The following is a 16673-nucleotide window of genomic DNA, read 5'->3' on the forward strand; positions in this document are numbered from 1 at the left end:
TTCTGCTAACAGTGTTGCATGGTTTACTTTGTCTAGGCTTTCCAACACGGACATGTCTGACAAAATGTCGAGTTTCCTACATATTGGAGACATTTGTTCTCTGTATGCGGAGGGATCTACGAATGGATTTATCAGCACCTTGGGGTAAGAGCATGGAAGTCCTGATGCGTCGGGGTTTGTTTAAGACATCATAACACTGATTTGTGTAAGATAAGACAGTTATCACATTAAGTGGCTCTTCCAAGGCTGCTTGAAAGCACAGTTAGCAAATCCTGCGTTAGTCACTTCACCTTTCACACAGAGACATTTCTGTCAGTTTCGAAAGAACAAAACCTTTTTAGTTAGGTCTCTATTAACTTTGAATGTATTATAATCTACTCTTCTTATGTAAGAGGGAACGTACTTAAGAATAGAGAATTTAAAAAAAGAATAGGGAATAATAAATATAAAGACTAATATACACAGATCCAAAGAAGTGCCTTTGGCTTTGTGGCAAAGCCTTTTGGCCTGTCTTTTCACACAACTACCCGGGTGTAATCCGAGCCAAGGCCATGACTGCGGCTCTGCCTATCTCTCACCTGTGAAGCAGACCCTTTTCTGCTAAGTAACCAGATGCACTTGGAAGTTTCAAATGGCACTAAGTTCGCTAAATCGTTTTCTCTTCATTTGTGCTTCCTCCAATCAAGTCATCCCTCAACCTGGGAGAATATAAACCTATGTGTGCCTCTCTGGTCATTTTCCCTTCTCCCTCCTACTCCTGCCATCTGAGGGAGGAAGTGTAAAGTGTAGTAGCCCCTGAATTCACACAGAGGCAGAATGCAGAATCAAGATGGCTCATTCCAGAATAGGCAGGAGTGGCCTAGTGTCTTTGTGTAGGAAGGAGTAGCTAGGCCCGGGTGGCATTGTTGATTTTGGCAAGACTTAGTCTCAAATAAATGGGGGCAGAAGGCAGGCTAACAGATTTTCCAAAAACCTCATTCTTACAGCAGCCAGAATGTCCGCTGTAATTACAGCTATTACTGGAAGCGTGCTTATTTTCTGGTATTTGTGCAGAGTGAGTGTTGTTAAGGACTCATTCAGGGTACTCTACCCCCACTGAGGAAATTATTTCAGATAACAGAATTATATCTCAGTTAGACCTGTGTTCTCATTCTAGAGAGTTTATTTTCAGAAGTCACCATGGCTTCTTCCTATGCCGGGCCTCTGTGTGTAGTTGACTTTACCCTGAACGTTTATCTACTGTGGCTTGGGGCAAACAGGCTTCCTGCTACTCTGGCCTCTGCAGTGATGGCCATCTTGGCTCCCGCCTTCCTCTTTTTATTCCCTGTGGTTAATTCACCCCATTCTTATTTTTCAGCATTGACTTCAGTACTGTACAGCAGTGGTAAGCACTCTGAGCCCGGTGGGTGTTCACTGTGTGCTGTTCTGAGTCCTGGGCCTCCCTTATTCCCCTAACTCCCAATCAGCCCTCTTCGTGGTGAGCACTGGGGTCATCTGTCATCACTGTGTGTGGAAATGACACCTGAGTGCTTCGGGCAGGTGCCTGCCTGCCCAGGTCTCAGAGCTCCGAAGGCTTGGGTCTCCAAGGCCAGGGATGCTAACACATAACCTTTGTAGGGCAGGTTTTTTTTCTGGTTTCCCTGTGTTCTCCCTGAGGTCTGGGTGCCTGTCAGACCTCAGCTCCATCATATACCTGCTTTTCCTCTGGGGCCTCTGACCTTATAGTTAACTTGGCTCAGATGCTGAGCCCCCCCACCGAGCCCCTAAAATCTTAGCCTCTGTCACGTCTTCCCTTTCAGCTCCATTATTTTATTATCACATTATTATTTTGAGCCTAGTCTGACCTTAAACTTGTAGTACTCCTGCCTCAGTTTTCTGAGTGCCATGATTATAGGTATGCACCATTCTTAAAATTCGTAGGTGTACATACTCTGCTTTAATATTTTTCTCAAGAATCATATGATGACTCCCTCATAAAGCTAGGATGTATGGTTTTTAAAACTCTGGGTGCTAATTCTTCCTTCAGATTTTCACCTTCAGGAATAGCTTACATAAAAACTGGCTTGGTTTGGGAAGAAAAAAAACCATTGATTTGGAAAGTTAAATTTGAATCCTCTTTCCCTTTCTTTGAAATGTGCTTAACATTTAAGGAGTACCAGTCATAGACACAACGAGTGACTTGTCAGTCTTAGTGGGACGTGGTGTCTGGCCCCCCAGCTCTATCCTGTTTATATAGATTATTGGGGGTTGCCTCTCAGTAACTTGATGCCTCATTGAACTTTAGAATTCTGGCAGGACCTTGGAGAGCCAGTGTATGTGTGTGGATCTACACTAACCTTTGGTGTGCTGCTGAACCGCCTCTGGAGCTTGTTAAGAACCCAACTTCTTAGATCACTTCCTAGAGCAGAGCGTCAGTGTGCCTGGGCCGGAGGGATGGGTTTTGATGGGGGGCCCTGGAACCGGTATATTTAGAATCAGAGAGTATCTAAACGTTCTCTGAGTTGAGAATCCTTGAGAACAATTTGTTTTACAACAAATTGTTGAGACAAGGGGAAAGTGAAATGGCATGATGTCATGCCATTAGCTGGCATCTCAGTGTTATTTACAATCTGTAATCAATGAGGCTGTTCCTCCTAGCATTTCCTCTTATTAGGACTTGACCAATCGTCCAGCTTTGCATTATGTATGTCCAGTGGGGGCCAAGTCCAGTGTCTGATACATAGTAAGTAAGTATTCTACCACTGAACTATGTCACTAGCACTGGATTCTGGGCCCAACCTTTTAAATATTGGGTCAACTTTGGTGACCTTTCTGAACTTATGTTCTAATTCCAGAGCCCAGGGTAGAGATTTTTCATATGTGCACATTATACTTTTCATTTTTGTAGAAAACCCTCAGGATGCTTGCTGACCACACTGTGACCATCCTGTGGCTCTTGTAGGTACATAGTTTGATTTTGTATTTTGAGGGCAAAGGTGGGATACTCTTCATACTTGGATTCACTTCCCTTGACAGACACTGAGCATCACGATGCCTTGGGCATCTTCTGAGCCACAAAGTAGGGAGCCCATTGCATTGTCTCCATGGAGCTTGGTTGGGACAGTGGAGGAGGAGAAGCAGGCCATTTTTAGGCAAGAAAGGCTTGTGTGGGGTATAGTTTACTTTCTGAAATGAGGATTAGAATCAGGGCTTTGAATGCAGGGCAGTTTTGGAGGAAAGGTCAAAGTTGAATATTTAATGGCCCCTGGCATTTGGAATAAGAGGCAGCATAGGCCAAAGGAAGAGATTCCAAAGATCCTAGCATAGTACCTGGGACTAAGTTCCTTGGTAATGTGTAAAATGAGCTGGCTCTCACAGTTTTAGGAACTTGGAAAAGTCATAGTGTCTCAGTGTCTCAAAAGCTCTATGATATGCACATATTTTTAGTGATGCTCCTAAAAAGAATTATGCAAGGTAAATTGGTTTTTAGTGAAATCAGAATTTGAGTTGTCTTTATGTAATCTGGGACTATTACTTATTCATAACTTGATTGTGCTTTTGAAACTCCAAGCCCTTCCAATTTGCACTGGGTTCCCTCCACCTAAAGATGCTCCACTCACTGGGTACTCTCCACCTAAAGATGCTCCAGTTTTCATCTCCCCACCTTTGTTTTGGCTCTTTCAACAATTCCGATACATCTTCCTCTGTCCAAAGCTTCAGAAGGCATCTGGCACAGATGACTCCTGCCTGTTCTTCTTTCTTCCTTCCTAGATTATACCTTATTTATCAGCCTGCTTTTATGGCTTCTATACTTAGGCCTTGAGCTCTTTCAGGGCCGAGGCTTGGCTCACTTTAGTCCTCATGTCAGGACTTGGTACAGTCCCTGGCACAGAGTTGGCTCTTCGCCAACTGTTAGTCAAATGCATTAACCTCTTCCTGTGTCTTCCAGACTCAGCAGTATTGTATGCTGTACGCAAATCTCTCACAGATGTGGTTCTGGGAAAAGTTGCTGCAGAGAACAGTAACTTGACCTGCCTATCACAGAGTGCTGGCCCTTGGGTTACGATTATTTCACTCCTTGCACAGGAAACCTCCTTGTCCAAGAGCTCCCTGCCAGAGGGACATGGCAGTATCAATTTTGCATAGGAAAAGTCCTGGACTTCTCCATGTTTACATACTGTTTATTGAGGGTTTTATTTTCCTAGGCTTGCTTTTGATACAGCATTGATTTGTTTTTCTTTTTGCAGCTTGGTTGATGACCGTTGTGTTGTACAGCCAGAAGCCGGGGACCTTAACAATCCACCCAAGAAATTCAGAGGTAAAGTTATGGCTTTGATGGAGTGGTCACCTTCACTTACTTGATTATTTAGAAAGGGTGTTGCTGGGCCTGTGAGGCCAGCTGGCCCTCTCCCCCGCCTTCGCTCCGTGCTTCCAGTCCTTTATCCTTTTCTGTAGCAACCTTAGGTTTATTTACTTGAAATCTGATTTTGAAAAAGATACTTAAGTCCTGGCTTTAAAACTTCTCGAAAAAATGCGTAAATAAATTCTCAGTCAAGATTGGCATGGCTTTTAGTAGGGCCTTAGTTTGTCTACAGAATAAGTATTGCCAAGTTCTAATTCATCTAAAAGCTTTTCATTAGCATAGCTATGTCTCCAAAAAAAAAAATGGGATTTAAGGGTCCAGTCACAAGGAGCATGTTTTTTTTCAGCAGATCTCATGATCCCTCTTGGGGCCTTGCTAATTCTTAGCTGCCTTACCTGGAATGAGGCATTCTTGCTTAGTTACTTCCACTTGAGCTATAAGGTACAGCAGGGCAGTGTTCCTATTAATGTTGCCTTCTATGACCCTGAACTTCTAGTTTTTCTCAGAAGGTATCTCAGCTTATTGCAGGGAGTATTTGAATGGCATTGGCATCTTAGCTGCCACGGCTTTGTTTCTGTCTCCTGTTGTGACAGTGGTAGGACGTGGTCCTCTGTTCGAGCCACATCTTAGAATTATCTGGGGAAGATTTTCAGTTCTATAGATGCTCTGGATTGATGGTTGGGAACTGTTTTTGTTTGTTTGTTTGCTTGCTTGTTTTCAGAATAGAATCTCACTTGGTAGTTCTGGCTGTCCTGAAATTCACTGTGTAGGCTAGACTGGCCTTTAACTCCACCTCCCTCAGTCTCCTGAGTGCTGGGATTAAAGGTGTATACCATTGCACCCCGCTCAGTACTGACGTTTTTAAGGCTTCCAAAATTGTTTAAAAATTACATTGTTTTGTTTATTAATTTTGTGTGTGTGCACTTGTGGCCATCTTTGGGTGAGGTCAGAGGACATCTTGATGGAGTTGGTTTTCTCCTTTCACCATGTGAGTTTCAAGGATTAGACTCAAGTGGTCAGGTAGAACCAGAAGGCATTTTTTTTTTAAATCCCTTACAAAAAGGAGAAATGCATGCTTATTGGAGTCCCACTGGGAGTGTATGGTTCAGACCCCTGCACACTAATGTCTGTTGTATCTTGAGTGCAAAGACTTGACCACTGGGTCACCCTGCTGACAAAACTGATTCTTCTTGCTAGTGGGCCTAGCCACCCACTTGACTGGTGGCCTGGTCACAGAGAGTTCAGCTCTTGCTGTTTGCAGACTCTCTCATTTGAGTTCTAGATTCTCTATGTTGACTGATTTAGAAAATGTTTGACTCCTCTGGATGAAAGCTAAAGAAATTAGGATGCAATGGAAGGCAGACGTTCAGGTGGAAAGGAGCCATCTGGATGCATGGTGGTGTTGTGCTGTATCCAGTTGGCACGAGGCTATCAGGAGAATATTTTCACCTGAAGATGAGGGAAAACTGTTTTTAAAAAAGTGAGTCTCAGAAACTTGAAGGAGCTCTTGCTTCTGCTGCGTTTTTCTTCATAACCCTTCCCTGTGTCTCCTTCTAAAAATCTTTAGTGGCACCGAAGTGAAAGATGTTATCTAACGGCCATAATGTCACTTAGAGAGTCAATTCTCCACCCAGTGTTGGCCATGTTGGTCACTGGGCTGAAAGAGGATGCTGCCTGTGTTAGCTCGGTTGGAGGTCATATCTCCTCTCTCCTGGGAAAGCATTGGCTAGATTCCTACCTCAGTGTGTCACCTGAGGTCACATGGCAAGAGGCAGGAGCGTGTAGGGGTTTGGATCTCAAATTTGGCTGCACAGAGAAATCACCCAGAGAGCTATGAAAAGCACTGATAACTGCTCCCACCCGCCGAGTTCCTGAGTTAATTGGGCATTGGGATTTTTTTTAAAGCTCCCTGGGTAATTCTCTTGTGCAACCATACTTAAGAACCATTGCTAATAGCTACAAGCCACTGACTTCCTTGCTGAGGGAAGGGCTAATCTAAGCTTGGCTTTTGCACCTGGGACACTGAGAAGTGATGATTGTCAGAGCAGGCGCTGGATCCAGGGGGACCTCTTGTTCCATCCGAGCCTCGGGGGTCAAGCAGGAAGAGAATTTAATGTAATGAGTAAAGTGAGCCAATGGCTATTCAGTATTGTTTTAAAAATATTGTTGCATATTAATGACTTTCATTTCTAAGTCAACAAAATTGTGCTATGTATGATTTGAAATTGGCAGACCTTGCAGAATACCTGACTTTTGGGCTAACTAACATAGGTTTCTTCAAGTCGCTTTTGTGTTGTGAGGTGTACGAGTATTCAGTTTGTGTTGATGACTATTGTTACCATGCTGTGCAATAAATCTTTTGAGTGTATTACTCCCATCTAAGTGAGATGCTGTAGCTTTTGACCAATACCCTTGCCAACCTGCCATCTTAACCCTAGGCCTTGATAACCTCTCTCCTACTGTCTGCCTCTCTGAGTTTAAGTTTTTAAGATTTCACTAATAAGTGATATTATTATACAGTATTTTTCTATGCCTGTCTCATTTCATTTAACATCATGTCCTCCAGGGTTTGTTTGTTTGTTTGTTTGTTTTATCACAAATGATCAAGTGGCTGTTTGGATGCAGGGTGAGGACATTAACGTAAATAGGACTGCTGCAAAGGATGTCAGAAGGTGTGTGTGTTCCCAAGTACTAGGGTCAGTGTGGGTCTCACTTGGATGTGTCTCTGGTGTCTGATTTGAAGAGACTGTTTTGAAATCAAAGCATCAGTCTGGTGGAGGCCATTTGGAAACAGTCAATCTCCTTTTATGTCTTGACTTAGTTCTACAGGTAGGAACCAGGCAGTGACTTGGCTTATTGACTTTCTAGGTAGTTTCTAGGCTGTGAACTGCTTTGTGATAGTGGGGACATCTGGTTCAAAATCAGTTGTGCTGCAGGCATCATGAATATAGGTCAGAATTTCCTAAGCTCTGAGTGCTAAGGTTGATTGCCCTGCATGTAGGTCAGAAGCCTGGGAAATCTGCCTCTGCAGGCTGTTGGAGTGCTGGAGACTTCTCCACCATGGGACTTGGGCAGGAAACACTTTCAATGTTTTTGAAAACATCTCTTCAGCTGTGGTGTAGCCTGTCTATGTCAAGAAGTCCTCCACGTCCCCACATGAAGGAAAAAGATCTCTCTTTTGGACAAGATTGTTGCCTTTCCAACTATAAGTACATTTTGAAGAACGAGATCATTTTGCTGGCTTAGAAACTGTGCCTGGGCAGATGAGTCGTTTGCAGACGGATCTGGTCATGGTTTCACTCATGGAGCCTTTGCAACTGCAGTTGAAACAAACACATATGGAAAAAGAGATGCTGGCGAGCAGCTTGATGGGATGATGAAGTCTTTATCCAAGTAGTCAGCAGAGCTATGCTGAGTCACTTGGGTCTGTGCTGGTTCTCAGTGCTGGCTCACCAACTGATTTCCCATACTGAGAACCATGATAACCTGTGCTTCAGTAAATGGGGATTGGAAGGAGCCTGTCTATTGTCTGCTCCCCATCACTTCTGACTTTGGGGAGTTCCTTCTGAGATTTGCAACCCTGGTGTTTAATCATACAGAACCTTAGACCAATGAGCCTTTCTGGGTTCAGAGCAAAGTTCCACAGATTTTTGCCTGTATGACCCTGACTAAAGTCACCTCTGTGTACCTGGCTACATCAATTTTAGTAAAAGATAGATGCGTGTGAAGAATGCAGTACTAGACGAAATGTTACCAGTTGTGACAAGGTAGGTGGACCTGGAAGACACTGGGGCAATGAAGCAAGCCAGGGACAGACAGAGAGACATGATGCTTTTACTCATGGGGAATCCTAAAATATCACCTCATAAAAATTTAGTGTAATGAGCTGTTGGAGGGCAACCTGGGAGGGGGATAATGATTGGACTGTAAAAAAGATTAAAGATAATTTTTTAGAAATTGAGAGTAAAACAGTGGTTACCAGAGGCCGCAGAGAGGTTAAAGGAGGAAAGAGGAGAGCGATTAGTTAGTGGGTACGAGGTTAGGAGAAACAGGTCCTGGTGTATTTTAGCATAGACTAGGGTAGCTATGGCTAATTATCACACAGGAAGCATTTAGAACTACCTAGAAGAGATGATTTTGGATATTTGCATCACAAAGAAGTTATAAAGGGGTAGGGCATGACCCCGTGATAGAATTCTTGCCTCAGATGTGAGGGTGTGGATTTGACCTGTGTAGCACAAAAAGAAAAGAGAAAGGAAACCATAACTATGTAAGGTGACAGATAAGCTAAGGGCACTGAGTAGAGTCCTATAAACATGAGTTGAAACATCACATTGTATACCTGCTAGGTGTCAAAGAGAAAGCAAAGCAGAAACATAAAATGAGAAGAAGAAGAAAAAAGAACAATGTAGTGCTTAGTAAGTCTTCATCATGCTTACCTTGTCTGTCTTACCTTATCCAGTCCCTAGATGGAACCCATAATCATAAATGGCATCAGAAGGCATGACTCCTTCAGTGACATGAGCATTGTCTACCATTCGTCTGTCTGTCTTTCCCTGTCGTGGGCCTAGGGTGTACACAGGACTCCCCAGCCTAGATTCCAGGGCCATTGCTGCTGTACTGGTTGAGTGTACTTGAGAGCTTGTTTGCCCAACTCGTAGAATGGGGCCGTGGATGTTTCCTTCCTTACAAAGGTAATAGAATTGAAGGTAGTGTGGCTAAACATAGTGTGTAGGACGGATGGTCCCCCGGTCCGGTCCCATAGCTTCTCTTTTGGACAGCAGATGCAGTAGAAGGAGTTAAGCACGGAGTGCCCTTGCTTCTCTCTGATGCTTTCAAGTACATTTCCAAAATGAATTTCTCCTTTCATGTGAGTTATTTCCTTGTCCACATCTCCTAAGCCCCCCTCCCCAACCCCCAAACTTTGTGTGTGTGTGAGGGAAACTTGTACATCTGTTTCCTATTAGGCAAATCTTTCTCATCGTCTGAATGGTTATGAACTGTGTCATTCTCTGTGATGACAAGAAATAGCTGAGATCTGGAGTCGTTAGGGTACCTTGTTTTTGTTCTTGTTTTTTTTTTTTTTNTTAGTATGCTACCATATGAAAGTGCTAGAGTCTATGCACAGTGGGGCAGAATCACTGTTTTCTCTGATGGGAGTTAGCTTTGCCCATAATATAGAAAGAATAAGGAAGACAAACATCAGATTGAAACCAGGAATAGAAACTTTGTGGTCAGTGAATTCCTTTCTCTGTATTATCTTTGCTCTTCCCATCCCTCCACATTTCTCCCCCTTGAAGATACTAAATATAAAAAGCACTTTCTCTAAGGGAAGATGGAAACTGACAGCCAGACCCCATTTTCCTCTCAGGCCTCTGCTCCTTTCACAGTAATAACCTCCAGGGTTGTTGGAGTAGAAAGAAGGGATTGCAGGCTTTGAGGGAATCAAACAGGCTTGTAGAATTGGTCACACCATCTATTGTGTAATCTCTTTTCTACACTGGGGCAATGGTCAAGTTTTTGTCCTTAAACTTTTCACTGTACTGGAACCACCTTGGCCTCAGAGCCTTGACCTTGGACATATGTTACCGTATCAGCATCAACTGAACTGCAGCGTTTAGATTTCTAGAAACTGTTGAGCTTCTGAAAGAAGCTGTTAGAAAAGAAGTTTACATTTGAGGTGGGAAGCCAGGCATGGTGGTGCTACATACTGGACTCCAGCACTCAGGAGACTGAGGGAGGAGGATGGTGAGGAGGGAGACCCTGGCCCACAGAGCTGGAGGGAGATGAAGGACAGCAGGGTAAGAAGGGGTAGGGTAGGAGAAAGGGGAGTTGGAAAGGGAAGAGTTGGAGTGAAGGAGACAAGCTCACATCCATGAATGGGGGGGGGGGGAGGGCCTGCATCAGGCTGCAGTGTGCAAGCAGGTTCTGGGTGTCTTCCCTGCCCTTGGGTTCCTTTGTTGTCCCACAGTGTGACAGATTTCAAAACCTGTTATTCCACCTAAGCTGCTGTATGACTAAGGCAACATTGTGCAGCAGCTGATGGCTTGCCTGGTCGGGTCAGGTGGTACGAACAGCAAGTTGAGTTGAACAGTTGTTTCCTTAGCTGGGTATGCTAGTGCAAGTTTTAATCCCAGAACATGGGAGGAAGAAGGTAGCAGGTTTATGTGTGTTTGAGGCCTACCTGGTCTACAAATCAAGTCCTGGCTAGCTAGGGCTGTTACATAGAGTACATAGAGAAACCCAGTCTGGAGAAACAAAAATACCCTCCACCCCTAAACAAACAAAAACCAACCCAGAAAAGAACCTTAGGGTTCTCTGGAGAGACTGAGCCACTACATTTATCACACTGATAGATCATCCAGTTGGTACAAAGCCTTGTCCTGATGAATGACTTCTTTCTAATCTTGCTGTGCAATCCACTTCCTTGCGGCAGGTCTTTATGTTCCCATTATACAGATGAGAAGATGGAGGCTCCAAGAAGTTGAGTAACTTTTCCATAGACAGTCACTTGTCCTTCCTAGGCTGGTTATCATTTACTCCACAAACATTTATTGGTTTCCTTCTCTATGCAGCTACAGGCCATTTATTCTCCAGGGACAAGAGTTACCAGCATCCTCTGGGAAGGCATCTGTTCCCACACCACAGCACTTATATATGCAAGGGGAAGAGAGCGGGCAGAGTACTTTCCTATGGGACTGGAGCAGAGTAGATAATGATGCTCTACATATGTGCCTTCTCTCTGGCTCTGTAGCACCTCCCCAGAGCAGGACACATCTGTTTCATACCTAATGCTATTCGGGTTAACAGATGTTAGGAACTGGTCCAGTGTCATGTCACGCTTGAATGCCAGAGTACTGAGGGCTGACCCTGTCCTTTTCCACCATTTGCCCTATAGATTGTTTTAAACCCCTGGCCTGAGGGTTCTGTAAGGGTATGGCCCTTGTCACTGCATAGCTTCTAATTGAGACTAGACAAAATGTTACTTCTCTGTTCTTGAATTCTACCTAGCTTTTATTCAGACTTATTTCAATGAAAAGCTAAGAGGGAAGGAAAAAAGAAGGAAGGAAGGCAGGCAGGCAGGCAGGCAGGCAGGCAGGCAGGCAGGCTGGCTTGGACCCTTTGTTACAATGAATCTTCAGCTGTTCCCAACACAAGCTCAGGAGTATGCATAATGTCCACATGATTGGGGCATATTTGTGGTGCCATTAAGGGTCTAGCCCAAGGCAGTGTAGCCAGTGTCTGAGCATTTCAAGTTGGGTGTGAGCTGAAAGTCTCTGGTTCCTCAGCTGGGCTCTGAGACACGACAGCCTGCGAGTCTAGCTCTTGCGATGAACATGGGAGAAGCGTTACTTTCCTCTGTGAGTTGGACTGAGGCCCAGTGCATAGCTATGGATTTGAGGGCTAAGCCTCTGGCCTTTTTCCTTTTGCCAGACCCTTTGTTCTCCTTTTCTAGAGTGCTTGCAGAATGTCAGTCCCTCTCTGAGGGGTCTTGGAGATTTAATAAGCTGTCTTAATGGGGGAAGGACTGAAGTGTTTTATATTTGGTCCATCCACTTTGTAATTAGCCTTGAAACTTCCTGGCAACGTTGGTAGGTGTCTCCACCAGGAGTGGCCTATTTCAGGGTCAGTGATACAAATAGTCAAAACCTACTTACTGGATCATAGACTCGCTTGTGGTTTAGGCCTAGGTAGGACACTGAGAAAAGGATGTCATGTGAGGCCAGAGCTAGAGGCTGATTGGCTACTGCAAACGGCTTCATTATCTTGGAGAAACCACTGTGTCTTTATGTGTCTGTTTCCCCATTTGTTAAGTGCAGGTTTAGTGAAATATCTCCCCATATCCATTCCAGCTCTAGACACTGCAGCCAGCCGGGACTGGAAATGGGCAGGTTCATATTTCACAAGAAAGCATTGGTATTCAGGAGCCTGGAGCTGCCTAGAAGTAGATCTCCTTTTCCCTGGGATTACAAGTTGTCTCTGTCTAGATAAAAAGGAAACAGACAGACTTTCACCCTGAGGCCAGAAGGAGACACAGCCAGGATCTTGGGTCACAAAGGTCTTTCAGGGTGATTCTAACAAGCCTGCTGGCTTAGCTTTCTTTCAAACCCTGTTCCTTTGCTGCACATTGTTTTAATTGTTGCTATGCAACATTCTCCCCTACCCCCCCCCCCCTTTTTGGCAAGGCATTCAAGGAATGAACCCATATCTTATTTAGTTTTAAATACCCACATGCAAAGGGGAGGGCCTAACTTAAATTTTGTTTGTTCTTCTGATTTTAATCCATGACAGGAATGCAGAGCTTACTCTTTGCCTGTCTTGTTAGGTAAGGGAAAAAAAAAACCCATCAGTCTGTTGAAGGTACGTGTCAGAATCATGCCGTGGGGCATATTGAAGATATTGCCTATGTGTGAAGCTGCCTTGCAGGAGAGGCTCTTGCAACGTGTTCTTTATTCACAAAGTCAATTCAAATTTAATGAAAAGATTAGTAGGTTTTTATAATCTTCATTTCAGATTTGCTAGCTTATCTCAATCTTGCACCAACAGACTCCATTGAAAGGGAACAAAGCTGTAATTTAAATCAATTCCCTGGGCAACCTAGAATGCTTCCAGGGTGTTACACAATCAGTGGGGCTGGTTCCTGTAGCTTGATTATTGCAGGAGTCCCACACACTTCTTCCAGTAGCTCCCCGTGTGTTTCAGCCCACTTTCTTGAAGATATGAGATGTGTGCCTGTAGCCTCTCGTATGATGAATGGACACAAGTACTCTCCTGCTCTGAGTCCATTTAGTTTTGAATAATTGAGTCACCCTTGGCAAATAGAACTCAAGTGTCTGTTTCATATTCACTTACCCTAATAGTTAATTTACTTGTTAATGGGATTCATTTTCAGCTGTTTTATCCTGAAAATGTTCCCCGCAAAATAAATATGATTACCGTGTCGTCTAATTCAATCCCGCTGATGTCATGTGGCTTCTTCCATTCTAGAACAAATGGATTTTGAAATCCCAGCCAGAAGTAATTGGGTCAAATTGTCATATCATTGTATGGTCCTTCTGACAGCAGAATGTAGTGGTTGATTAAGGACTTTTCTTTTGGCAAAGGGTTTTTATAGTCCTGTCTTAAGGGCATCAATGAAGATGAACATGCGGTGAATCACTTGAGCCTGTGATAACTTTGTCCCTTCCTCGTTTGACAAGTGAGAAAATCGGACTGGGATAACTAGGGTGCTGGAGACAGAGAATGATGCTGTGTCAGAATTGGGATTGGATTGTACCCAAAGCTTCCTTTTGTTCTTTGGGGTCATGGATTAAAGCAAAATAAAGTTTTGTCCCGTTTTCCTGTGTTAATAACCTGCCTTCTGTAAACACAAATAGATGGTTGTGAATACTTTGTTCAGTCTTTACTTAAATTAGTTAAATCAATTTTTTGAATCTTACAGTTTCCTTTATATACATTTGTTTATTTCGTCTTGGAACAATTCTAGAAGGAAGTTGCTCTTCTATCGATGGAGAAGCTGATATACAAGAGGTACAGTGCTTGGTTTAAGATCATACAGCTAGAAATGATAGAACCAGAATGGAAATCCAAGCAGTCTGGCCCCAACACAACTACTTTGCCCATTTTTGTGTCCTTCCCAAATATGTCAATCAGAGCTGCGTTCATAGACTAGAGATATCTGCTAACTATAACCCTGACCTTCTATTGTGGTGTTTATTACAGCTGCCTTCTCCTTTTGTCTTTTCACCTAGATGTGGGGCATGTGGAAGTACCACAGATTGCCCTGCCTGTCTGGCCCCCACGCCTGTAATGTTGATCCTTAGCAAAAGCCAGTTGTAGAGGAGTCAGTGTTTTTCCTGGTATGATATTTTGTGGTTCCCAGCCCAACTGTGTTTTCATTGATGACATTTCAAGTCAACTGGCCTCTGGTCTTCTCAGTGTGCTGTCTCACGCTGTAATCTTTTTCCAAACTACAGAAGTCTGGTATTCTATAAGAGGTTGTCTTCTTCCTGGAACTTTGGGCTGTGTTTGGTCTCATTTTTTGCTACATGTTGGATTTTGATTAGCCCCCAAAGGCTCATATTTGAAAGGCTTGGGCAACAAGGATGTGGTGGTGCCTTTAAGAGGTGGATGTGGTGGTGCCTTTAAGAGGTGTGGCCTAGTGAGAAGACTTTAGGTCTTTGGGGTGGGGAGGGGGAGTCTGGGGTGGAAGGAGAGATGCTCTCTCCTTTGTTTCCTGCAGAGTTGACTGTCCCACCACAAGCTCTTACTCTTACTGGAAAGTACTGCTCTGCTGCAGGGACAACCAGTCATGAGCTCCAAAACTGAGCCAAACAGTTCTTTCTCTTTATAAATTGATTATCTCAAGCATTTCTTTTCATGAGAGGAAGTTGATCCATCCTCAGAAGGAATTTGTTTGTTTGGTTGGTTTTTCTTCTTTTTTTGACTTCATTATGTTGACTCTTCATTGCCCCTTTGATGCTTACAGTTTCAAGATGTCTTGGCTGCCATGTACCTGGTCTTCTGATATGGTCATAGGTGCAACCCTGTGATTGTTCCTATTTGAGAGCTGGGCACCTTCTCTGTTGAGAGGGTAGGAAACCAGGCCAGACTTGGATTTGAACCCACATCTGGGAAACTGCAGAGTGTCTGTCTGTAGAGTGAATTTGTAGAGTTGTGTTTTTCAGGGACTATCTGGGGCCTCTTGCTTACGTATCAAATTGAGCAGGCATATTGCTCAGAGAAAGTTAACACAGGGCCAGCAAGAGGTGAGGTCTCAGATAAACTCTAGCAACACTTCTCATCCCCCTCCTGGCCACACACCCCTCCCTTGTTGGGCACTCCCACCATTGTGCCTGTGCTTGGACCCTGTTTCATCCCTCTCACTTGACCCTAGAGGAGTCACAGTCAAGCTGAGGGTGCACTTGGCTACTTGAAGCTAGATGGTTACTTGCTAACTCTGGTTTGAATTGATATCTTGTGTCCCAAGGACAGTATATCTGAGGTGGGACTCGGGGCTTTGTGTTTTTAACAGATTCTTGAGCTCCTGCAGGATGCCTGCAGGGACAGTGATAGGTGCCTTCCCCTAGTCAGGTCTGTGGGACTTGGTTAACAGTGAGCAGAGTGCTTTAACTGTACAGAGCTTGGTCCTGAACAAGTCCTGACTTGTTATTCCTGCATCCAGTTGTTTCCTTTGATTCAAAAGGGACTGAACATCTGTTGAGGATGCAGAGAGAATGTCTGCTGTGGGACAGAGGTTAGGTAGATGTTCTCCTTTGACAGGCTCTGTTTTTGCACCAAAGGACCCCAGCTGTTTTTCTGTTTGGCTTCCTGTGGAAACCCTATGGTTGGGACAAGGATCTGCAAACAGCTGGAGAGAGTGCAGATTGAGAGGTCATGCTGAGAGGCTCTTGGGAAACCAAATGGGTTCAGTCTAGTGGTGGAGAGGGTTGCAGAGGAATGGAGAGGTGGGGTTACTGAGGATGTGAACCGATAAGGCAGAGCCAAAGCCTTCCAAGTTAAGGTCCTGCTGAGGGTGTTTGTAGTGAGTGAGAACAGTGCTGTGGACACCAGTAGAGCAGATCTGTAGGAGTCCCAGCGATGGGCTCAGCTGTGGATTCAAGCCTTTGCTTTGACTCTTTACCAGCCAGGTGGCTATGGACAAGCCTGGTAAGCTTTCCAAGCCTTGGCTTCCCTACCTGGTGTTGGTAATAATTAATAGTACAGTCATAGTGGTACTGTTTCAGGACGAGCTAGTTAGTGTGTGTGAGATCCTGTCCACGTGGGCGGCATAGGTTAAGTGTCACATACCTAGAAATGACTGAATATGTGGTTAGCAGCTTCCAGGGGATCTCTCAGAATGACCCAACATAGCTCTTGCTGTCTTCTAAAACACTGATCTGTTTTAAAGGCTCTATTCGTGAACCCATAGACTAATTTTTTTTTTTTTTGAGACAGGATTTTCTGTGTAGCCTTCGCTGCCCTTACTCTGTAGACCAGGCTGGACTTGAATTCACAGAGATCCTCCTGCCTCTGCCTCCCCTGTGCTGAAATCAAAGATGTACCACCATTATTACCTGGCTATGCAGACCAGCTCTAACCTTACTGAATTTTATTGATTTTTATTGAAAATGGCAGTCGATAGGATGGACATTTTATTTTATTTTATTTTATTTTTTATTTTTTATTTTTTTTTTTTATTAATCAACTATGTGAATTGTCATTGCTTCTCAGTATAACTCAAAGTAAGGAAGCACAAATCAACCTACTTTACTCTTTTTTTCCTATATGTGGAACCTTGCAATTCTATTTGAATTTTAGAATCATTTTT

At 43.9% G+C, this 16673-nt stretch overlaps 1 protein-coding gene across 13 annotated transcripts in view; it reads left to right on the plus strand.

The window, feature by feature from the left end:
- The window catches only part of Itpr1 (inositol 1,4,5-trisphosphate receptor type 1), a 336899-nt gene that overhangs the window by 22874 nt on the left and 297352 nt on the right, over window positions 1-16673 (plus strand). For all 13 annotated transcript variants that reach the window (XM_029478976.1, XM_029478977.1, XM_029478980.1 and 10 more), the window contains exons 3-4: window positions 37-144; window positions 4227-4297. In XM_029478976.1, the coding sequence (XP_029334836.1) occupies window positions 53-144; window positions 4227-4297 (163 nt within the window). In that variant the 5' untranslated portion in view covers window positions 37-52. The remainder of the gene's footprint in view (window positions 1-36; window positions 145-4226; window positions 4298-16673) is intronic.

Source organism: Mus caroli, chromosome 6 (genome assembly GCF_900094665.2).
Source record: "Mus caroli chromosome 6, CAROLI_EIJ_v1.1, whole genome shotgun sequence".
Lineage (NCBI taxonomy): Eukaryota > Metazoa > Chordata > Mammalia > Rodentia > Muridae > Mus > Mus caroli.